The 24,854-nt window shown below is 40.5% G+C and overlaps 1 protein-coding gene across 5 annotated transcripts in view; it reads left to right on the top strand.

Annotated features, from left to right (window-relative positions):
- The window catches only part of ZNF800 (zinc finger protein 800), a 36,276-nt gene extending 18,868 nt beyond the window's left edge, over nt 1-17,408 (top strand). For 4 of the 5 annotated variants that reach the window (XM_029073562.2, XM_029073561.2, XM_039913253.1 and 1 more), the window contains 3 exons: nt 2,746-2,841; nt 8,813-8,956; nt 12,914-17,408. In XM_029073562.2, the coding sequence (XP_028929395.1) occupies nt 2,746-2,841; nt 8,813-8,956; nt 12,914-14,613 (1,940 nt within the window). In that variant the 3' untranslated portion in view covers nt 14,614-17,408. The remainder of the gene's footprint in view (nt 1-2,745; nt 2,842-8,812; nt 8,957-12,913) is intronic. The other variant, XM_039913254.1, reaches the window with a different exon arrangement.
- Nucleotides 17,409-24,854: the final 7,446 nt, after the last annotated feature.

Here is a 24,854-nt window from a genome sequence, read left to right as displayed (position 1 = left end):
ATGCTGTCCCAAACTAAACATATCTAAGATGAAACTCATCTCTCCTCCAAACATAATAATCACAATGGTTTGTGTTAAGCGCTTAGTCTCTTCCAATCTCTGTGGTCAAGGCTGGGTAGATTCAGCACATTCAGATCAAATAGACCTATTTTCACATGGGGCTTCCAGTCTAAGGGGCGCATAAGGGGACAACAGATATTTAGTTCCCATTCAACAGATGAGGAAACTGAGGCCCAGAGAAGGTAAGTGTCTTGCCCAAGGTGACACAGCAGGCAAGTGGGAGATCAGGGATTAGAACTCAAGTCCCTTGATTCCTAGGCCTGTGCTCTTCCCGGGGCAGTGCTGCCACTTGCCCACTTTTAAGCATCCCACCATGAAAACCATGTTATTCTCTTGCTTTCAAATACTCTTCCACCTCCTCGAGGGCAGTGGTCATGTCTATCTCTGCCCTTGTACTCTTCCAAATGCGTAATACAGTGCTCTTGCATACTGTAAGTGCTCACTCAATGCCATCACTTGACTGATTTTGCTCTCTTTGTCCAACTTATCAATACATCCTGCCAGTTCTTTGGTAACATTTCTTTCTCCAGAGCCAGGTTCCCAGATCTAGCTCAGTTCCTTTCCAGCGTGCTGCTGAATCACAGTGTGGCTCAATGGAAAGAGCCCGGGCTTGGGAGTTAGAGGTCATGGGTTCGAATCCTGGCTCTGCCACTTGTCAGCTGTGTGACTGTGGGCAAGTCACTTCACTTCTCTGTGCCTCAGTTACCTCATCTGTAATATGGGGATTAACTGTGAGCCTCACGTAGGACAACCTGATTACCCTGTATCTCCCCCAGCGCTTAGAACAGTGCTCTCCACATAGTAAGCGCTTAACAAATACCAACATTATTATTATTATTATTACTTATCCTCTCCTCTCCCTCATTCAGTCCTTCATGAGACAGCAAGAATGATCATTCAGCTAGGCTCCATTTCTGATAGAGTTCATACTGCGTTCATTCCGAAGTACCAGACCCTTGGGGTATTTGTTGAAGAACAGCTATGGTTCTTGATCTCAAGGAGTTCACAGTCTAACAGCGAGTACCAGGCTGACTAGCATTTAGTCATTATAAATATGTGAAAGAAAAACAATTACTCCAGTGAGTTGGGGCAGGGAGAAATGGGTCAGGATGCATGGTGTGATTGGAGAGTGAATTGAATAATTGAGGAACGCTTCTTAGAGGAAGTAAGCCTTGAATCTTTTTTGGTCATGTCATTCCCTGGGCAAGTCACTGCGCTTCTCAGGGCCTCAGTTACCTCATCTGTAAAATGGTGATTGAGACGGTGAGCCCCACGTGTGACAGAGGCTGTGTCCAACCCGACTTGCTGGTATCCACCCAGCGCTCAGTAGAATGCCTGGCATGTAGTAAGTGCTTAACAAATACTATAATTATTACTATTTCCCTTTTTAAAGGCCTAAGCTGACATAATGCTGCTTAAATGAAATTAAAACTCCCAGTCTGAGGCTTTAAACTGACAGTAACTGGCCTCCCTTTTACTATAATTGCTCTCCTTTCATCACAGTTCCCCTTCCTTTCCTCTGGCCAAACAAACTTGTTTATCGTCCCCCCCACACAGAATTTGCCTATCTTGATAATGTTGCTGTCATTTAATGCCACCTTCTCTTCTTTGGCCAAACCCCATCCCTTCTCTTCTTTCATTTACTTCTACCCAAAACCTTCCTCCTCTTCCTAAATCTCTTCTGGCTTCATTCACTCACAGAAGTACACTATGAAATGTGTAACTATGCTGTATCTTTTGTGACTTTGGAGTTCTAGAATAGTTTTTTATTTATTTATATTTTGGTCAGTGGTGTTTTGTGTATCTGTATTTATAATTGTCTCAGGTCTTCAAGGACAGGAACTGTGTTCTTTTTAACTTGTAATTCAGTGCCGTGCTTAACACAGTAGATACTCAATACACACCTGTGAGTTGACTGACAGGATTACCGTGCTTTGGGTTATCAGAACTCCGAGGTGCTCGTTTCTGGGCATAACCAGGGAGCAGTGTTGAGGAGAATGATTTCTGTCACCATTCCTCTGTCTCTCCTATTTTCCATGTCCTTTGACTGAAGGTTCTGGGTGTTGGAAGAGAATCTGACCTGATTTCTAGACTGTGACACTGCAGGGCTGAATGGAATTGTAGAAGCTACTGACCTGGTTCCTAGAATGTGCCACCGTAGGGCTGAATGGGATTGTAGAAGCTAGTGGCAGCAGGTCTGGCATTGGCTGCAGAGCCACAACTCCCGAAAGTGGTCTCAGAGAGCGGGGAACTGCAGCCAAATCCCTTGGGAGCTGAAATAACTCCTAAGGGGAGACCTCGCCATGTTGATTCTAAAATTTTAAACTATGTCTAACAGATAACATTCTAATAAAGAGGGGGGGTGGAGGTGCTAGGGAATTCCAGACCAAAAAGGGATTGAACTCTGTTCTGCCCCAAGAGCTTAGTACAGTGTAAGTACTAAGTGCTCAGTAAATATGACTGATGGATAGATTAAACAAAGATTGACATGAGGATGTTTTGGGGGGGATGTGTTTTCCTAGACATTTAATTCCATTGTTTTATTTTGCACTAGAAGAAGTATTTGAGATATATGCAGATATAATAATCATTCCATTTAGTAATGTGGAACGTTGTTAATGAATACATGGACATTGCCAATAACCTTTTTGTGGTTGGGGGTGGGGCTTGTTGTCTTTTACATAGTATATATCCTGGAACCCGGAGATCCACCCTTGTTGCAGCAACCACTTCAGACGTCAAAATCTGGTATTCAACAAATTATTGAATGCTTCCGATCAGGTATGAAGATTTGTTTTCATTTAAGATTGTATGAAAGCCAAAAGCGTTCATATATGAGAAGAGAAATGCTTAGACGTGCCATTTAAAAGGCCATTGTTTACTCTAAAGCCTAAATTTGTTATAATGAATTTCAAAATATTTGGCTCTTGGTATAAGCATTTGGTTCTATTTTCAGAATATTCTCAGCTCCCATAAAACGTCTTTATTTTAAACTTTTAATCGTGTTTTTCTTTAACATACTCTGTAAAGGGTTTTAAGGAGCATATTTTCAGAGTTGAGAAAGAGAAGCTTTTGGGGAAGACAATATCGTAGCCAATTAGTTCACCAAATGAAGTGTATTTTGCCCTCTTAGGCCTTGTAATTTGCAGTAAAATGACTTTCAACCCTTTTGAATAGCAAATATGAGTAGGTATGTGTATGTGGCTGAAAAACTGGACTGACATTTAATATTCATTGGAGGTCTTCCTTAAATATTTGGTTGAGATGGTTTTTTTTGGTCTCTGTTTAAAGGAATATTCTTAGTAATCTTAATCCTTGTATTTGTGTAGAGCAAGAATTCTAAGAGGAAAGAGAAATTTATGTCCAGATGCTCATGTTTTATAGGTGAGGATATTTTGAGTATTTGTTCAAAAGTTAGCCATTAGGATTTTCAGCTTCCAAGTGGCTGGTATGAAGGGAGGAGGAATATCCATCTCCGTGTAAACGATAAGAAATAGGGTGCTCTAGCCATTTCAGGTCCCTATTTTGTAGTCGTCTTTTCTATCTTCCTTTAATCTAAATTAAGACTTTTTCATTGAGTTTCTAGATCCATCACTGTGACCTTTTACAGGAAGACAACAGTCCTGTGGCGTTACCTTTAGGGCTGAAATGTGTGTTTAGTTTATTTGATTTATTCTTTGTGTTAATGGCAGAATGACCTAATTTCAAGTAATTTTTCTCCAGGCTACTTCTGGAATATAGATGCATGATTTCTCTTTTCACTGTTCTTAGTTGAGCTGTGAAAATGATGCAGGGAGTATTAGTATCAGTAATTTTATTAGATATTCTTCTTCATTTCTCCAATAATTTGAAATTGATGAAGTCAGTTTTGGACAAAATGAGTTTGGTATACATATTGTTAATTTGTTCGAAATATGTCAGGTTAATTCAAGTACAAAACGGTATCTCAGAAGTGCCTGAGTTTTTCTGCTCTGAAAGACTAATTTGGTGAAATCTGCTGTTCTCATGGTGTTTATCTAAGTAGAACCATCGGGTTCTATATTAAAAAAACAACAGATTCCTTAGTGTTGGAAGTTAGTTGGTACTTTGAGGACAAAAATAGTCTCCATTGCCCTGATTTCTTGATTTAATCATATACTTGGATTTTCTAAACGTTTATTAGATTATAGCATATAGATACATTCTGTAATACTTATAGTCAAGCCAACCTGGCATATAGACATTCATATATATATATGTATATATATATATATATGTAGTTTTCTGGGCCCCCACCACTGGTTTACTGAGCATGCATGGCATGTGAAAACTGGTGGATTGGACTAAGTGGTGGAAAGAGACTAGAAGGATGAGGGAAGATGACTGGGAGAGTTGAACTGTATTTACCTTATACAAATCCTCTTTACCTAACATACCTGACCTCACCACAAACCTCCTTATCGCCAAAGCCCAGTACAGTGCCTGGCACATAGTAAGCTCTTAACAAATAACCGTTATTAATATTATTATTATCTTGGCATTATCTGTGGCTCTTCTCCAGTCCATATTAAATGTCACAAAATCTTAATGGTGTTTCCTTCGCAACATTTTCCAGATCAGCCCCTTCATCTCCTTACACATAGTAATCATCCTGATCCCAGGCACTGCAATAGCCTCACTGCTAATCTCTCCCTTCTTCAGTCCATACTCTGCTGCTTGGATTATTTTTCTAAAATGTCATGATGCATGTATCAATCTGTTCCTCAAAACTTTCAACGACTACCCATGTTTTACCGTGACTCACAGAAATTCTAATCTATTGGTTTTGAAGAACTCAATCACCTCTTTCCCTCCTTCTTTTGCACTCTCTTTTCCTACTATGCCCCATCTTGCATTCGTTATTTTTCTCAAGCTGGCCTACTCGCCTTAGGCCTTCCTCATTCTAGCCTGCCTCTGAACTCTTGCTCTTGCCTTTTAGATCTGTCAGACTACAGCTCTCTCCCATCTTCAAAGCCCTTCCGAAATCACATCTCCTCCAGGAAACCTTCCCTGAATTAATTCTTCTCAAGTTATGTTCCCCAGCTACTACCTCAGCACTTCTCCACCAACTACACACTTGTATACCTACAACCACGCAAAATAGCACTTCTGTACGTATCTTATGCACCCTACCTAATTGTTAAACATAGCCACTTTTCCTTTACCTATTTGTAAATTATTTTAAATGTCGGCCCCACCTGCTAAATCGTAATCTCGAGGCCTTCTGCTACTGCACTGTCCAAAGTGTTTAGTAGGCACACAGTAGATACTTGATACCTGTTATTGATTGTTAGCTAGGAAAGGAAACAAAAACAAACCCAAGTAGTAGCGCACCTTTTAACTTGGGTGAAGGACTTATGTGTGGTACCTTATCTCACACGATTCGGCCAAGTTTTCAGTAATGAAGTTCTGGGCTGCAGACAGTCCATTAACTCTCAGTTTGTGGGGCATATCAACAGCCGATTAACTACGCCGCTGTCTCATCAGCAGTAGCTGTACTGTGTTTTGCAGTGACAGAAAGCAGTTTACCTGTGGAGCTGGCCGCTTAGGAAATGGATTAGGTGATTTGCATGGTTGATAACGGGGAGCGTAATAGGAGCATGAATGCTCAGTTTAAAGAAATTGTCATGTCTTTGAAGAAAAGAGGTAAAGCCTGAAATGAAAGACAGGTCTGTATAGACAACTTTTCTTATCCATGTTAATGGGTTGGATACCTGGTACCAATTAAGCAAAGCCACAAATAATAGATAGCATCTTATACCAAGAGGCCAGTTCAGTCTGACTCAGTCTCTGTGTATTCAACCATGAATGACGAACAACACTTGTGTAAGGATACGTCAATCAGTGTTTAATGCAAGAATTTCCTTCTTGTGACCAAACGTGCATTGCCTCTTGAATACGCCTAGCTCCACAGTCAGACCTACATTTGAGTTTGTGTTAGGATTCTGCTTCTCTGGGTTTTAGAGATGGCCAAAAGGTGCCAGTGAGAGGCAAAGGAAGAAGGGGGTAAGGATAGGTTCATTGGGAAGTGGAGCCAATTCACAAAAAGAATTAAAATGAAAAAAAAGAAAGTCAATCTGATTACTTTCTCTCCCAGCAGAATACTATGCCTTCAAGGTATACCCAGGTTATTTCCAGGTCACCTTGGAAATAAAATGTTAACTCTGCAGACTCGATGGCTACAGTGATTGTCATGATCGACTTGTTCATTCCAAGCGCTTAGTACATTCTACACTATTGAATGAATGAATGAATGATCCCACATCAGACATCTACATGTGTAGGAAGTTAGGTAATAGCTAATTCATTTTTCCAGCACCTGATTTCCTTGTCATCTCTTTTTCTTACTAAAGTGTCTGTCAGGTTTATTTATTGTGCTAACACCTGATTTTTGACCACCTCTTCACTCTCTTGCTCCTTTCTTGGCTCTCAGTGCAATCAGAATTAAACCTTCAGTGAGGCTAGCACTGCAGATTTCAGTTTTAAGATGACTGGGAACCTTTTGCACTATTGCCGACCAGTTGCTTTAAAAGGCTCTTTCTTACTCTCTTCTTAGGACACTCCCCGTGACTCCTCCATGCCTGAATGGGGCCTAGAACACAGAACTTTGCCTCACTCCCACCTGAGTTAGGGTAGGGCAGCGCTAGGCACTTGTCTGATAGATCTCCATTCCATCTGGGATGCAGGTGCTTATGGGAATTGTAGACTCCACATGGAGTGAACTGTAGTGTAACCGGACAGCTGTCTCTGGGTATGTGTGAAACTGATACTTGGAATTTCTGCTTACTGGAATCGAGGCTAGACCAAGTGAATTAGAAACCTGGGTCTCAGCCTGGGCCAGACCAGGCATCAGAATCTCAGCCCACATAGCCCTAAACTCAGTAGTGCTGGGGAAATAGGAATAGCACCAGAGCTGAGATTTAGGTAAGGCCTCCTTCACCACTCTAGGCAAAGTCAGGGTGAAGTGAATTGTAGTGAGAATCACAGTCACTCGTGTGCTTTCTTAAGCTCAGGAAAGATATCATCAGGTGCTAGTCTCTGAATTGCTCTCTAAATTTAAACTGCATTAGGACTAAATTTAATTGGCAGAGCCTTGTGATGTAAGCTTGGAATCGGGAGGAAGTTTTGAGTTCCAAATTGTGCCGTGCCACCAGTTAAGCCTAGGTAAATCATTAAATTTTCTGTTTTTTTCATCTGTTATATGAAAGTAACGTCTTCATTGTTTTACCATTGTTCCTGTGAAGTAGGTGGAAGTCAAATTTTGTTTCCTCATTTTACAAACGTGTAAACTGAACTATTGAGATCACCTAGCTTGCTTAAGGACAGAAATGTAGTGAATTGTGACTAGAGCCAAAGCCTTCTGATTTTCAGTTCAAAACTGTATCGTTTAAACAAGTCTTTCAACACTGGGGATGTTGATACTGATTGACTGAATTTTTTTCAGCAATCATTAATATTTATACTTCCTGTGAACTGTCATGCGAGAAGTGTTGGCAGCATCTATATAGTCTAGCTAAGGTGAAAAAGATTGGATCACAGAAGGTTTAACTCGAGTGGAATTTATTTGAATATTCAAATAACATGTAGCACTTGTCTTTCAGAGCACATCAGTTATTCTCCCTGGCATCCCTGGGAAGTAGGTCAAGTATGGTCACTCCTCTAGTTAAGGAAGTTTAAGGGCACACGTGTAAATACAGCAGGTCCTCAGGTAGCAACTGCTAGTTTGTGACAAAGGATCAAGAAAGCCATGGAGTGTGACTTTCCATCTGCTCCTCTCCTTCCTGCCTTCTGTGTGACCTTGGACAAGTCACTTCACTTCACTGTGTCTCAGTTCTTTCATCTATCTAATGGGGATTGGTACTGTGAGCCCCATATGGGGTATGGATCATGTCCATCCTGATTATCATGTATCTAAGCCAGCACTTAGTAATAATAATGATAATACCTGTGTGACTGTGGGCAAGTCACTTTCACTTAACTTCTCTGTGCATCAGTTACCTCATCTGTAAAGTGGGGATAAAGACTGTGAGCCTCACGTGGGACAACCTGATTACCCTGTAAATCTAACCCAGGGCTTAGAACAGTGCGCTGCACATAGTAAGCGCCTAACAAATACCAATGTTATTATTATTATTAATGGTATTTGAGTGCTTACTACGTGCCAGGCACTCCACTAAGCACTAGGGGGGGATATAAGCAAATGGGGTTGGACACATTCCCTGCCCCATGTGGTGCTTACAGTCTCAATCCCCATTTTACAGAGAGGTAACTGAGACACAGAAGTGAAGTGACTTGCTCAAGGTCACACAGCAGACAAGTGGCAGAACCAGGATTAGAACCCATGACCTTCTGACTCCCAGGCCCGTGCTCTATCCACTATGCCATGCTGCTGCTTCCTACAGTGCCTGGCACATAGTAAGCGCTTAACAAATACCATTAACAAGCAACAGAAAGGCCTGAGACTGGGGCCCTAATGATTTCAGGTCCTTGGGATTTTGTCTTAGTGTTTGGTTCCCCTAGCTATTCTTAGAACCCACTGGCAACTGCTGACAGGTGAGTAAGAAACAGTTCAAAATAACGTTTTAGGAATTATCAACCTAAGTAAGTTTGTTAGAACTGAGAATTTGGGGACCACAATGTAGCACACTGTGTTTTTTTAGTAAACATTAGTTGCCTAGTTTGAAATGTGTATTAAGATGATACCTTGCTTTATGTTGGTCTTTTTTTATTCCAGGAACAAAACAACTTAAACACATTTTGTTAAAAGATGTGGACACTATTTTTGAATGTAAGCTATGCCGTAGTCTCTTCAGAGGATTACCAAATTTAATTACGCATAAAAAGTTCTACTGCCCTCCAAGTCTCCAGATGGATGACAGTAAGTTTCCTTTGCCGAACTACTCAATTACGCATTTGAACCAATTGTTCTTCTGCTACTGTCGTGCATCCTAAAAGTGTCATCACCAAATGACAAATAATCTCAGATAAATAGGTGTCAGGAGCAAAAGAAAATTCAGTTATCTCCACTTTTTTTCTTACTAATTATCAAATGAATTGGCTCCTGCCTTAGATGTTCCCAAGAGCCTCTTCCAAGTAAAGGAATAGGGCTAGGGGTGTATTTGAATAATAATCTCTATTTTGGGAATGTCTGTGTGATTGCCATCTGGTCTCTGGTATTTTTCAAGTTAAATTATCATTGCTAATCCAAAGGTTGCCATTCTTTGATTTTTTTGGGGTTTGTTTTTTTTTTTTTGCTTTCTTCTCATCTCCCCACTCTAACTGACCTAGTGCTGCTTGGCCGAGAGATGGTGGGGACGTGACACAGTTGAGGAAAGGATGTCCACCTCACAGAACTCCCTAGGTGTTTCCTTTGGTCAGAAATTCCATCCACCGGTGGCATAGTCCCAGCACACATTCCTCTCCATGTCGAAGATAAGAGCTCAGATCTCCCAGAGCCACGCGCTTGACATAGGACCAACACTGGGGCTGACTTGGGAGAGTACAGCTGGCTTTTGTTGGACATAGAGAACAATTTTAGACAATTTGAGATTCTTAGTGGACCTGGGTGCTCCATTTCCCAAATTATAGTACCAGTGATGTAAAAAGTCTTGGAAAGTTCCTCCTCTTTAAAGTGATGAACCTAGTGAAGATGAAAGGGAACATGCCAATTAGGGTTTCTTAATCACTATTCTGACAGTTCTCCCTCAGGAATCTGGTTATAGCTCCCTAATAGTATGCTATTCCTATTTCAGAGTTTTTGAAAGTTTTTGGCTGTTTAAAAAATACATTTCAACATCAGGGTCACTATTTTGGGTCACAGATCATTCTTTGGAGAATTTCTGTGTACGTGTATTATCTTGAAAGTTGTCGAAAGTTAAACCAGTTCCTTTTTTAAGCTGGGGCTGAAAATAAAAAAACAAAGAGCTGTCCAAATTCTTACTACTTTCAAGTGGTCTTTAGCTCTATAATAACAGCCCATGTGAATGGAAAAACTTCAGTTTTAGTTGGAAATCTTATTTTCCTTTTGCTGTAAGGAGCCATCATCTGAATTGTATTTTGACTTAAATAATTTTAAAATGTAGTGATTGACAGTTAAGTTTTAACTCTTAATAGAGGGGAGCCACTTTAATTACAGTGCAAATTAGGCAACCATGTTCACTTGCCAAATCAGACATGAAGGTTGAAGCACAAAGAAGACATGCATTTTTGTCTTTTCCGTTATTGGTAAGACAATATCAGACGTAGCAAACAGTCTTATCTTTGGAGCTCTCCTAGTGTGCTGTAGACTAAGATGAATTTGTAGTTATACATTACACTTTTGCAACAGACATCTCTGTGAAATATTTCTGTGTATGAATGCTATCCTTTCCACCATTACCATCTTATCCTCAAAGAAAATACGAAGAGGTTAGAGAAGAAAGTGAATAGTTGTGAAACATTTTTGGCTTCTACGTAACAAACTCAGGGCTCGTTCTTATTAGGTATGAGGATACCCAGAGACTTTTTGTGAGTAGTAATAATTTAGTATCACTAAAGTGCAAAAGTGCAAATCCACTATTTGCATTACTATTTATATACTCTGATTGAAGGGAGGAGTTTGAGAAGCAAAATGGCCTAGTGGAAAGAGCATGGGCCTGGGGGTCAGAGGACCTGGGCTCTAATCCTGGGTCTTCCACTTTTCTGCTTTGTGACCTTGGGCAAGTCGCTTAACTTCTCTGTGCCTCAGTGTTCCTTATCTGTAAAATGGGGATCAAGACTCTGATTCCTATATAAGACAGGTATCGTGTCCAACGTGATTATCTTGTATGTACCCCAGTGTTTAGTAAAGTGCCAGGCACATACCGCTTAAAAAATACACTAAAAAAGTTTATTCATATAACAGAAGTGATTCCATTTGGCAATAACTGCCATATCTATTGCATTACAATAACTGTTGTTTAGAGCTTTGGTTGAAATGAGCGGTTTTGATAAAAGATGCTGAAGAGGCATCCCTCTTGGATTCCTATAATTCAAAGAAGCTTTTTGTAAATCACGTTTATAAAGTAGTATATTACTAAAATCTATTAAGCACGCTGAGCAAAGAGCTGTAGTAAGTGCTTGAATGATCACAAAGACATTAAAACAATTACCCTAGCTTCCAGGGGTTTTAATGGAAGTGAGAAGATTTCTAGAGAAGTGAAATGTGGCCTGGTGGAAAGAGCACGAGCCTGGACACCAGAGGACCTGGGTTCTGATCCCGGCTCTGCCCTTGTCTGCTCTGTGATGTTGGGCAAACCACCTAACTTCTCTGTGCCTCAGTTTCCTCATCCATAAAATGGGGATCCAATACCCCTTCTCCCTCTTATATTTTGAGTCCCCTGTAGGACAGGAACTGCATCCAACCTGATGAACTGCTATCTTCCCCAACGCTTGGAACAGTCCTGACACGTAGTTTAACAAATACCGTTATTATTATTTATTAAGTGGGCGAGTGCAGACATTTATAGTAGAAGTAATATAGTTTACATTAAAATAATAATTCTGGTATTAATGTGCCAAGCACTGTACTAAGATCTGGGAAGCAATATGCCCTAGTGGATAGAACACCGGCTTGGGAGTCAGTTCTGACCCTAGCTCCACCACTTGGCTACTTTGTGGCCTTGGGCAAGTCACTCTACTTCTCTGTGCCTCAGTTACCTCATCTGTAAAATGGGAATTGGGATCGTGAGCCCCACATGGTTCAGGGATAGTGTCCAACCCGATTTGCTTGTATCTATGTCACTGCTTAGTACGGTGCCTGGCACATAATAAGTGCTTAACAAATGCCATAATTAATTAATAGAAGATATTCAAGTAGTACACAGAACCTATCCCACCTGGGACTTATAGTCTAAGTAGGCAGGAGACCAGCTACTGAACCCCCATTTTACAGATGAGCAATCGGAGGCTCAAAGAAGTTAAGTGAGTTGCCCAAGGTTACACAGCAGGCAAGTGGTGGAGTGAGATATCAGAAGCTGGGCCCACGCTCTTTCCACTTTTCACTGTTTGGAGGAAACAGACATCTCTTGCTCCAGGCAAAGAGTTCTCAGTTAGAAATTGCCTCAGCGTTGTTCCCAGGATTGAGAGGATAGACTTCTGTTGGTCTTCTGCTTTTTTTTGGCAGGGGGGGCCGTGGAGGGGAAAAAGATATGGGGCCCTAGTATACCCCCGTTGACTCTAGTGGAGGGGAGGATCTAGGGCCTGCCTAATCCAGAACTTCTGCCTACCCTCCACTGTGTCAAATGGAGGGTGGGAGCAGCTCCAGCCATTTGATCACCTCCCTTTTATTATTTAATAATAATTGTGGTAATTGTTAAGCGCTTATTATATACCAAGCACTGTACTAAGCACTGGGACAGATACAAGATAATCAGTTCTCACATGGGCTCACAGTCTAAATAGAAGGGAGAACAGGTATTAAATCCCCATTTTGTACATGAGGGAACTGAGGCACAGAGAAGTTAAGTGACTTGCTCAAGGTCACACGGCAGGTAAGTGGCGAAGCCAGGATTAGAAACAAAGCCCTTCTGACTCCCAGGCCTGTTCTCTTTCCACTAGGCCATGCTGCTTCCCATCCATGCAATGCATATTGAGGTAAAATAATCACAGATGTGCTTATTAATGTTCACAATTCAGTTTAAAGCAAATCCTCTTTGCAGCACTGATTTGATTTATATAAGGTACTGGGACCTGGGACAGAATTCCTGCGTAAGACCAGGAACTTTAATATTTTAATGTTTAGGCCAATATTCCCCAACCACCCATTTTATTTTAGCTTTCTTTTAGCTTAGAGTGACCTTTTTTGTAATCTTTACAGACCTGCCAGATGTCAATGACAAACAAAGCCAAGCCATAAGCGATCTCCTAGAAGCCATTTATCCAAGCATGGACAAGCGAGAATACATCGTCAAGCTAGAACCGATAGAAACAAATCAAAACGCGGTGTTTCAGTACATTTCAAGGACCGATAACCCAGTCGTGGTCGCAGAGTCAAGTAACACTCCCGATCAGACCCTCGTATCAACACAAGAACCTAGCAGCGAGCAGTCCAAAACAACTCCACCTCCAGAAGCCGAGGCAGAAATTGTAGAAGCTTCTCCGCCTGAGGCGGTTGCCAGTGAAGTGACACCTGCTTCTGAGGAAAAGCCTCAGGAATCACACCCTAACCTGGAAGCTTCTGATAACTCCAGTTTGGGCCACCAGTTGATTTGTTGTCTTTGTAGAAAAGAGTTCAACTCGCGCCGCAGTGTGCGTCGGCACATTAGAAAAGTTCACAAGAAAAAAATGGAAGAACTAAAGAAGTTCATCGAAACCCGAAAGACTCCAAACAAGTCCTCCGCTAAAGGGCGCAACAAGAATGTCCTAGTCCCGCTAAGTAGAAGTTGTCCAGTGTGTTGTAAATCGTTTGCTACAAAAGCGAACGTTCGCAGGCATTTTGATGAAGTTCATCGAGGACTGAGGAGGGATTCAATTACTCCTGATATAGCTACAAAGCCTGGGCAGCCTTTGTTCCTGGATACTGTTTCTCCTAAAAAATCTTTTAAGACGCGAAAACAAAAGTCGTCTTCAAAGGCTGAATACAATTTAACTGCATGCAAATGCCTTCTTTGCAAGAGGAAATATAGTTCACAAATAATGCTTAAAAGACATATGCAAATTGTCCACAAGATAAGTCTTTCTGGAACAAACTCGAAGAAAGAGAAAGGCCCTAACAACACTGCTAACAGCACAGAAATGAAAGTAAAAGTTGAACCAGCAGATTCCATAGAACCTTCACCCCCTTCCATTCCCCATTCTCCACAGAATGAATCAAAGGGAACAAATCATTCAAATGAGAAAAAGAACACACCGGCAGCACAGAAAAATAAAGTTAAGAAAGTCTCTGACAGCCTTAAATCAACCAGTCCTCATGCTGCAGGTGGCCAGCAGAAAACCAGGAAACCAAAACTCTCAGCTGGCTTTGACTTCAAGCAGCTTTACTGTAAACTTTGTAAACGGCAATTTACGTCCAAACAGAACTTAACAAAACACATTGAGTTGCACACTGACGGAAATAACATTTATGTTAAATTCTACAAGTGTCCTCTTTGCACTTATGAAACTCGTAGAAAGCGTGATGTGATACGGCACATAACTGTAGTGCATAAAAAATCATCACGCTATCTGGGCAAAATAACGGCAAGCTTGGAGATCCGGGCGATAAAAAAGCCCATTGATTTTGTTTTAAATAAAGTGGCAAAAAGAGGCCCTCCGAAGGACGAAGTGAAACATAACGATTCAAAGCACCACGGCACCTCTAACTCTCCCAGTAAAAAATATGAAGTAGCCGATGTTGGCATTGAAGTAAAAGTTACAAAAAACTTTTCTCTTCACAGATGCAATAAATGCGGAAAGGCATTTGCCAAAAAGACTTACCTCGAGCATCATAAGAAAACGCATAAGGCAAATGCTTCTAATACGCCCGAAGGAAACAAAACCAAAGGCCGAAGTACAAGATCTAAGGCTCTTGTCTGGTGAGGAATAGTTAGAGTTTTGTTTATTTTCTGTCAGAGTTTTAAAAAAAATCATTTGGCCACAGTGTATCACAGCTCCATCTTAACTCATGTATCCACCTACCTTATTAAGGCACTAGGAACTGCAGGAGAATTGTGCGTATCCTATTTACCTCTTCACTGACCCTTTTCCAGTGTTTTGGGAACAGAAGTTAACTTGCAAGCCTCTCTTCTACAGGACATTGCAACTTTAGGTGGCACTTTAGGCCAGTGCTCTCATTTTAATATTGTAAAATATATACCTTTACATTGGCTTTTGTTTACAGTAGAAGTTGTATGTTTTACTAACTTTGCACAGGTTTGGCTGATTCAGTGACTTAGTCTACTAATTAATGCATCAGTAGGAAAGTTACAGAACTACTAGTGAAAACTTGTGAAGGCAATAATTATAGGAAGAGATCTTTAAGATACTGTAATTGTTGTAAAATTGATTTATGATGGCTAAATAAAGTGCTACACTCGGGAAAAAAAATCCCTAAATATAATTTAGAATGATCAGCAATAACAAAGTGTTTATAACTTTTTAAAGACTGTCTTCAGGGAAGGGTAGAAATCTAGTAAAGTTTGGGTTTCATTTCTTTGTGTTCTTTTGTTTGCTGCTTTTAGTTTAGGTTTTTTTGGGGGTTTTTTTTTTTGTTTGCTGTTTTTTAGTTTTGGAGAAGATGGTATTTGGAGAGTTCCCAATGGTTTTTTTATTCTTCCCTTCTTTTGTTCAAATAAACGTTTTGATGATCATTTCAATATAGTTAATAATTTTCCCAGGGGTTTTTGTGTGTAGCAGAAAGTATAAAAATGTCCCTATTGGGAAAAAAAACCCAAGTTTTTAAAATGATACAAATTTAAAAATGGAATATAAAATAGAGAATAAATTGTCCTATTCTATATTTGTTTTTGCATGTAAATATATATCTTTTTTAAAAAACTTTATCTTCAACACTGGAGTGTCTCCTGTATTAACGTTTCTTTTGAGTAAACTAGTTCTCGATTCTGCTTCTAAAGCAGTTTACCAAGTTTGGCTATTTGAATAGGTTATGTGTGGTTTAGGAATCACAGTTCAATATATAAAATGCCACTTAGAGATATGTTTGGGTGGGTTACAAAAATATTGTAGCTCTAAAAGGAAGGGTATCTTTGCTATCTAAGCGAAAAAAATTATAGGCGATATCATTTGGAAGTCATTTTAGTATTTTAAAATCAGCTTTCTACTGGCAAACTTAAAAGTGTTCATTTATTCCCATTTCTCCTCAGATAACTTCAAGTGATGTACGAAAAAGTTTGGAGTTCATATGTGTGGAAAGATTTTAAATTGGTGTTAGAACCACTAATGTCTTCAAATGGTACTATGAGAAAAAAATAAGTTTCCTAAATATTTGAATTACTGCTCTTTTTTGAATAAATTAATAACCATTCTGACTACTTGTTTTTAAGACAGTGCCTCTTCCAGCACTTTCAAGTAGCTGTGAAGTTATCCTATACTCTGTCCATCATAATCTAAACTGTTAACCATCCTTGAACTTGGCCTACAGAGTCATCACAATGTATTTTATAAAAGAGGAATATGTAAAATTAGATTTTCCCCAGAAGCAGCAGCAAAGCTTTTTAAATTTAGCCAATCTACAGTTTAAGAAAACACAGTTGGGGCTGATAATTCTAAAAAAATTGTCTGTTACGTTCAGAGTAGCTCGTGTTCCATTTTATTTGTCACCTTCACTAGTCTGATTATCAGTATGATTTCAGATTTTTCTCCAATGAATGGGTGTATGCTGAAAACCGCCCATTACAATGTAAAAGGACTGAAGTCTGCTAAATATTTATATTTGTCCTCACAACAGTTCATGTCCAACTAATTTCCCAGCTCTTCAGTGTACTGAAAACTTAACTGTACTAAAGTTACTGTAGAGATCTCCCGATCATTTTCATGCATGGATCATAGTATCACCTTTTATTTGTAAACACAGGAGATGTTTATAAAAATTACACATTCCCCTATTTTTTCTTTAAATTTTCTACACAAGCACTTTAATGATAGATGCAACTTAATTTTTCAGTTTCTATTTTTTTAAGGGCAACACATTTACTAATGTTAATATGAAGGTAGTAAATATCTTACGGATATTTTAATAGATACGGACAATCCATGCACAACCACTTCTTATGATGCTAGTTTTATTTCTTTAAATAACTTCAAAGGGAAGACGGAGGGGGTAATCCCAGGATATTTTTTTCTCTCTCAAATGACCACTTTAGATAGCATTTGATATTTACTATAGAATTTGCGAAATGATAAATTCCTGTCCATTTTGTAATAAATCCCAATTTTAGCAAAAACACAAGCACACCTACCATCATTAAATTTTTGGCAGGTTTCTGTGTGTCGATATTTTGTACTTTTAGAAAATATCATTTTGTTTTTAGTGTTTTGTGTCAAAATTACCACAATTTGAAAAGGTACGCCAGAAATATCCCATGTTTTTATATAGGTTTGCTCCTTTGCTAAGGAGGAACCCTGTTTCCCTATATATACTTTTTGTATAAAACCTAAAAATGTTGAAGATAACAAGGTCATAAAAGTGAAATGCTTCTCTAGCTAGAAAAACGTTTAGCCTTCCTAGTGCTTTGCACTGAAATATACTGTGAAAGGAAACTAGAAAGACTGTAACTGTTGCTGGAAATGTTCTATATTGAATGTACATGCTCTTGTTTGGATAAATGTACTGTATGTGATGGAAATAAACCAGACTGGAAGTCACTTCAGCTAAATGTGCTTCAACAAAAGGGTGCATTGGTTGAAACTTGAATGCCTATTTTCAAACATAAAGTAATTCAGCAACTATTAGCAGCTGCACTTGGAACATATATCCTCCTGTCAGCTTTTTCTTAAGGTCTTGGACTAATAATTCCTAAGCAAATCCACTTTTCTCTTCAGTCTTTTTAGTCGAACTTTTGTGATAGGCCGTTCTTAAGGAACTGTAATCTGTAAAGCGGGGCTCAATTCCCACGTCAGTTTCTTTGACTTCTTAAGGCGTCTGTTGATGTGTTACATATGGTCTTCTGCACTGAGTGTGTTCCTCACAAGTATGCTAGGGAACCTCTAGCCAGTGATGTGGGAGCTATGTAGGGAATGCTTCCTCTCAGAGGTCATTTTTTTCTCTCCTTCCTCCTTTTCTTCCCCATTCCCCCGCCCCCCCCACATGCCATCCCAACATGCTCTACTTAGTAAATGCAGGCGAGAGAGAAAAGCAATTTAGGAGCTAGTATTCTGCTAGAATTTCCCTTCTTCTCTACTTAGTCCTTCAGATATACACATACTCATACAGCTTGCTGCCCGATTTCTTATTCCCACCAAGGCTGCAGAACTGACAGGGAACTGAGGAGAATAGCATAGAAAGACTAAGAGACTTGACCACAAGTGACCGTCGGGCATTTCCTTAGGCAGCTTGGTAGGTGAATGGGACTGGGGTTCTCCCTAGGGCAGAAAAGAGCACAGAGGTGCCAGCAAGGACAGGAGGACCTGTTCAGTGAGTCACAGCAGATCGAGTGTTAGTTCCAGCCTCACCAAACTGGCAAGTAGAGGAAGGGGGGAGATTATTAGGCATCAGCCGCCCTGGGGTGCTGGGGGAAGCAGCATGGCATAGTGGATAGAGCATGGCATAGTGAATAGATCAGAAGGTCATGGGTTCTAGTCCCGGCTCCGCCACTCATATCCTATGTGGCCTTAGGCCAGTCACTTCACTTCTCTCTGTCTCAGTTACCCTGTCTGTAAAATGGGGACTAAGACTGTGAGGCCCATGTGGGACAGGGACTGTGGCCAACCCGATTTGCTTATATACACCCCAGCGCTTAGTATAGTGCCTGGCACATAGTAAATGCTTAACGAATGCCGTAATTATTATTATTACCCAAACCTTTGGGGATTTATATACCTCATGTTGTCCTGATCTGAATTGTGGGGTTCCAGCTTGGAATGCTAAGGATTCAGAGAAGCTCCCAACCTACAGGCTATAAGCTTAAAAGATGGTTAAATGCATCTTTACTTAAAAAAAAAAAAAAGACAGGGAAGTTAACTAAAAGTGGCAAATTTGAAACTAGTCAGCATTCCCAGTTCTACTGTCAGTAGAAGTATCAGGGTCGTATAACACAGACTTCTCCACATCCAGGTTCTTGGTAGCACTGATTTCAACTAAGGAATGAACCATAAGAAGAAAGTACAGGCAAGGTAGGAGGTGACAGGGCCACCAGGAAACTTTGATAAATTCTGTTCAGATATAGTGTTCCTTTCTTGAAAGAGTTTTTGTTATGGGGTCAATCCAGGTATGATTGAGCTCTGCCCCTTGGTGCAGTGTGTGTGCCTCCACCTCTGTTGCTGCCTCCCTCCCCTTGTTGGTCTGCAACTGTGAACCGATTTTGGTTTCCATTTTGTCGACTAAATCTGAGTTAATTTAGGGGATTTGAGATCAGAATTACGGAAGATGGGGATTTTTAGGAAATACTTTAGTTACTTTACCATATTGGCTCAGGTAGTGTATTCTTCTGCTCCACCTCCCTAAAATTTTATTATCTTTAAAAAAAATCTGAGGAGTCGATGCACTTTCCCAAGGCCTAGAGCCCTAGCCTGGCAGTAGGAGGTCCTGCTTAAACTGGTGTTAAAGAAGAAAGAACCACTACTTGCTTTCCTTCACCACCTTGGAAAGCACATGCTTAAAGTGACTTTAAAGGGTATGTTTGTATGTACTGATATTCACTATGATTCTGTGTTTCTTTTTGTGCCACAAACATGCATTATACGTTCGTTTATTTCAGCCTAACTGCCGTGCAACACAAAACATCTCTTAATTTTGGCTATGTGATAAAGGATGGCGTGGGCCAAGTGAGACCTAACGGATGTAGTTGACGTTTAATCATTTTCACTGATTTACTGTGGTGTCTTCTTGTCCCACGACTCAGCTGGGGTGTGGGATTCATCTGGTTTCTGAGCTTTTGGATTTGGACCAGGTTCTCCCAGACTCTGTTTTCAGAAGAGGAAATGGGATGGCTGGCTAACTGCCTGGTCTCAGAAAGCAGATGAGTGGGGAAGGAAGGCTCAGAGTTCCCATTTCCCTCCTGGACTGCCAATTCTCCCCAAGGAGGGTCATGTCCAGGCAGGGAGGGCTCTATCTACAAGGCTTGCAGTAACTCCCTCTCTCCAGAGTTTTTCCTTGTAACTAGGACAGTGAAATGAGTGCCTGGCACCCAATTCGCCCTCAAATCCTCCTGGATAGGAAGGGTCAGTTCAAGTTGGTACAAAGCCAAATCCAGCTGGACTGAAGCAGCGATCGGATTCTTAGCCCACACACTGGGTTCTCCTTAATGTGCAGATGTCCAGGAACATGTACTTATCAGGCACTCTGTTACCTCTCTCATTTCTTTGGCTGCGGCTCCTCTCTCAGTAAGCAATCTAAAATAATTTGCTTTTAGGGAGGTAATTTTAATTAACGCTTGAGCTTCTTGGGGTCAAGCTGCTGTCCTTATGCCTTACCTGGCTTGTCAACTGGAGTGAGAATTTTGAAATCTTGTAATTTCTCCTATTGGATCCCTCCGACCGCAGTGATCCTTTGGAATTTTAACCAAAGGTTCCTGCTGGGGTGTAGCAGTGGTCGAGGAACAGGTAATCATCTGGAGTTGGACAAGGGAGTCACCTTTGAACCACATTGCCAAGCTTTTTTTTCCTCAGTAACACTCTGCTGCAATAGGAAAGCTGGGTTCTTTCACATTTCCTGTGGACTTGGCAAGTCCAAAGATGGCATTTTGGTTTAGGGGAGCAGTGCCAAGGAGGTGAATTGTAATTTTATGTGTTGAACATGGAAGTTTGTTTTTCATTCTTTCCTTTTTAATCATTAAATCAGGTCTGATGGCTAATTAAAACACTCAGATGGCCCGCCACTCACTTATGTTTCAGCACATAAGAATGTAAAAGTGAGGCTATAAAGTGCAGAACTATATGGAAATTAAAATGCTGTTAAATGTAGTGAACAATCCAAATGCCACATTCTTAAGGCACTGGAGATGAAACATTTCAACTACATGCAGGGAACATTTTCTGTGTAAATTGTTCTGCAGTGGGGTCTAACTTTGAAAAAATTGCCAGTTGAGGAATTATAAATCCCGAAGGGTTCTAAAACACAAGATAGACCAAAACAGGAGTTTCCAAAGTGATGTCCGTGAGTTAGAGTCCACTTTGCAAGGCCCCCAAAATATGTATAATAACCTTGAATTTACATAATGATTTTAATTTTTCCAAAGTGCTTTTATAGCATTACATCTATACATCATTTAATTGATATGTCTCTGGGAGGTATGGAAAGGTTGGTATACTGAAATGAAACAGGCACAGAGAGGTTCGGTGACCTGCCTGAGGTTACACAGCAGCCAGTTTCAGAGCCCAGCTTTTCTGGCTCGCAGTCAGGTCCATGTTTTTTCCCTGTTGCCTCCCAGCTGGTAATAATAATGATGTAATAACATATCAGCTGAAAAGTGTATATCAGGGAATTTTTTATAAAAATGACGTGTATTACTTGTTTTATGATTGGTTCATTTTTATTTAGTATGTATTCTCCCTTGGTGGAAATTTAGACAATCATGGATATAATTCCAAGGGCTAGGTAAAAGATAAGTTTGAAGACCAAATGGGGGAAAATTTTTAATTTTATTTTGTGCAATGAAATTTGTACTGTTAGTGGCTGGGCTCAGGTTCTCACTTTGGCATTTCGTGCACGGTAAGACCTCCCCCACCCCGTCACTTGCCTGTGTGGCCTTTATAGCTTTCCCAATCTCCCTCCACCTCTTTTCTGGAGGACACTCCCAGATCCCAAAGTAAATTTATTTTACTTTGCTAACAATAAGACTGTAAGCTCATTGTGGACAGAGAACGCGTCTACAAACTGTAATATTGTACTCTCCCCAGTGTTTAGGACAGTGCTCGGCACACAGTAAGTGCTCAATAAATACGATTGATGGATTTGATAAACGTTCAGGATTCCGGTGTGGATTTTGTTTGATCTGGACAACCTTTGACCAGAAATCCGACGGAGGTAACTTACTTGCAGAGCATGGACCACTCATTACCCTTGAGAGAGTAAACACCTTTGAAAACCAGCCCAGCCCCATTCAGACCTAGAACCAGGGATTTACTGCAGTGAGCTTGGCTCCAAATGCCACTGGAGCTGTCTACTTTCTGGTTCATTTTTAAAATTTGCCTTTTAAAGAAAGTTTCCCTTGGGGGAATGTACAGGCCAAGTTTCAACAGATGGTATTTTATGGATGAGTTATGAACCCCTCCTAACTGGATTCTATAATAGAATAACTGACAGGCTTTTATTATAGCTGGATCATTCTAGTTAAGCAACTTTTTCTTATTCCCTTATGAGCTCTACCACAATGACAAAGGATTTTTAAAGTGTTAGGAGCAATTTCAAAATGTTTTCCTTTATTAAGAAATACACTTTTTATTATTTTTAACGGTATTTGTTAAGCACCGTACTAAGTGCTGGGGAAGATACAAGCTAATCAGGTTGTCCCACGTGGGACTCAGTCTTAATCCCCACTTTACAGATGAGGTAACTGAGGTTCAGAGAAGTTAAGTGACTTGCCCTAGGTCACACAGCAGACAAGTGGCGGAGCTGGGATTAGAACCCACGTCCTCTGACTCCCAAGCCTGTGCTCTTGCCTCTAGGCCATGCCCTAGAAAGAGCTAAGAGTGTGAAACTCAAGTGTTTTCCTTTGAAAAAGGCTGTTCCAGAGGAAGGGAGCATAAATGATTCTTAAATCATGTCAGGCAATTCCTTCAAAGCAAGACTGATTTTTCCAACTTTTCCCCCTCCAGTTGAGATTTAGTAGACCCCCTTTCATTTGGCCATCTTGATAGCAATCAACTCTGACAAATATTTTGGCAAACCTGAGCAGAAAAACTGTCCACTCCAAGTCCCTAACATGCCAAAAAATCCATTCACTGAAAAACATAAAAGCAGCACTTGCTTTTGATGCCCTGAGAGGATGGTGAGAAACGTGGAAATTTGTCAATTTCCTGTACTTATTTTTTTGTAGAACCAGAATTTGGTGCAGTTCAGGAAGTCCAACAATGTAACTCCCTAGATTTCATTTTTAAAATGAATGCCATTATGTAGGGGTATCCTCTTCAGCTAGGCAAGAGGGAGCCCTGAGAGTTTCCAGTAGAGATTATTTTCCATGTCCATTTCCCTCTTGATTGAGAGTTTACACAGCTCAGTCGTATCTGGTGGCTGAGGCAGTGCAGCAACAGTATTCAAAACGACAACCTACTAGTGTATTTTCCTTTCTAAAATACTGTCGTTTCCCTTTTGTCACTAATTTACACCGCTGAGTCAGGTAGAACTGATCTCCAGGTTTCAGGTCCTGGGACAGTTTCAAAACATACATGTTTTAACCATGGACTTAACATTTGACTTGTTAAGGGGGTGATTGCAGACACAGGGTGCATTTTTAATGTTCATTCTGTTCTTTTTGGACTGAATTAAATATTTAAGTGACATTTTCCCCAGAGAAATAATATATTTGGTGCTCTGTGCAGCTGCTGTGTTTTTGGGCTTGCAATCCAAAGTAGAGAATAGATACATCTATTTTCTTGCTATAGGCCATCATGTTAAGTTTTCACAACAAATAGAAAAGTGAAATAATCCTCCAAAATTCTTGCACTTGCCTCAAAATAACTCAAAAAAGTTCTATTTTTCCAAAAGGTGGCACCACCTCTCAGTCTTCATATGGTGTAATTCTACTTTAAGAAAGTTCATCTACTTATATCTCTGTTACTTGGGCATGGTTGGGGAAAGCTATGTGGATTGAAAAGATATAGCTAATGCAATTAAACGTTTAAAACTGCGCATGCGCGTGCGCGCGCGCACACACACACACACACACACACACTTTTCCTTTTTCGTCATACCTTTCTTGAGAGTGTCAAGATGAGCAGTTTAGTCATCCATAAGTGGAGAGAAGGGCCATTTTCTTTGACGGTGACATTTCGATCACCTGTAATTGATGAACATAAGTGTTAAACAACTGGAAATACCTTGATAATAGATTTCTTGAAGTGAAACTGTAACTGGAGTCATATTGCAATGGGGTAAGCATAGTAGTTATTAGGAAAAAGCTATTGTACTTAAAGATTCTCCTGAAATGGATTCTCCTGAAATGAATGGCCACCCTGAAACAACATTCACTAACCAGATATGTAGCTTTTGTTAGTGCGAGGTTTAGTTTATCTGCTGTCTATTCTATGGCATGGAGTTAATAATAATGGTATTTGTTAAGTGCTTACTATGTGCCAGGCACTGTACTAAGCGCACAGGTGGATACAAGCAAATCGGGTTGGACACAGTCTCCGTCCTACAGTCTCGATCCCCATTTTGCAGATGAGGTAGCTTAAGCACAGAGAAGTGACGTGATTTGCCCAAGGCCACCCTGCAGGCAAGTGGCAAAGCTGGACTGAGAACCCATGACCTTCTGACTCCCAGACCCATGCTCTTTCCACTAAGCCACACTCTCACGTTCCATGGAATAGCTTTGCAGCTCTTTAAAACCCAGTACACCTGCAGGTGAAATGTGGTAGTTGGTTTTGTGTTTGCCACATCTAGGAAAGGATATTATTGAGCCGAACAAAGTCCAGAAGGACAACCAAGATGATTGGAGGGATGGAGAAGCTTCCATTTAAGGAGAGGCTGAAAAGACTAGACGCTCTAACTTTTCAGGTTATACCTGGTAGCCAGGAAGATGCAGACTAGTTTATCGAACACCACAAAGTGGAGAGAAGAGTACAATCATTGAAATCCAAAGATGGTAGGGTCCAAATAAATGGGAACATTTGACATGGTTATCACACAAATTGTACATACTGGAAGTGTCATATAAAAGGGGGTTTGAATGCGTCCATACTAGTTTGTCGTCCCATGCCATCAAATTGTCTCCCCTTAGCGATGCCATAGACACATCTCTCGTCTCCTACCCATAGTGATGCCATGGACACATCTCTCCCAGAACAACCCACCTCCATCTGCAATCGTTCTGGTAGTGTATCCATAGAGTTTTCTTGGTAAAAATATAGAAGTGGTTTACACTGCCCTCTTTCTGTGCAGTCAATTTGAGTCTCCGCTCTCGACTCTCTCCCCTGCCGCTGCTGCCCAGTGCAGGTGAGTTTTG

Source organism: Ornithorhynchus anatinus, chromosome 10 (genome assembly GCF_004115215.2).
Source record: "Ornithorhynchus anatinus isolate Pmale09 chromosome 10, mOrnAna1.pri.v4, whole genome shotgun sequence".
In the NCBI taxonomy this organism is placed as follows: Eukaryota; Metazoa; Chordata; class Mammalia; order Monotremata; family Ornithorhynchidae; genus Ornithorhynchus; species Ornithorhynchus anatinus.
Note: the sequence above shows the minus strand (reverse complement) of the source record. Positions and strands in the feature narration are given on the sequence as shown.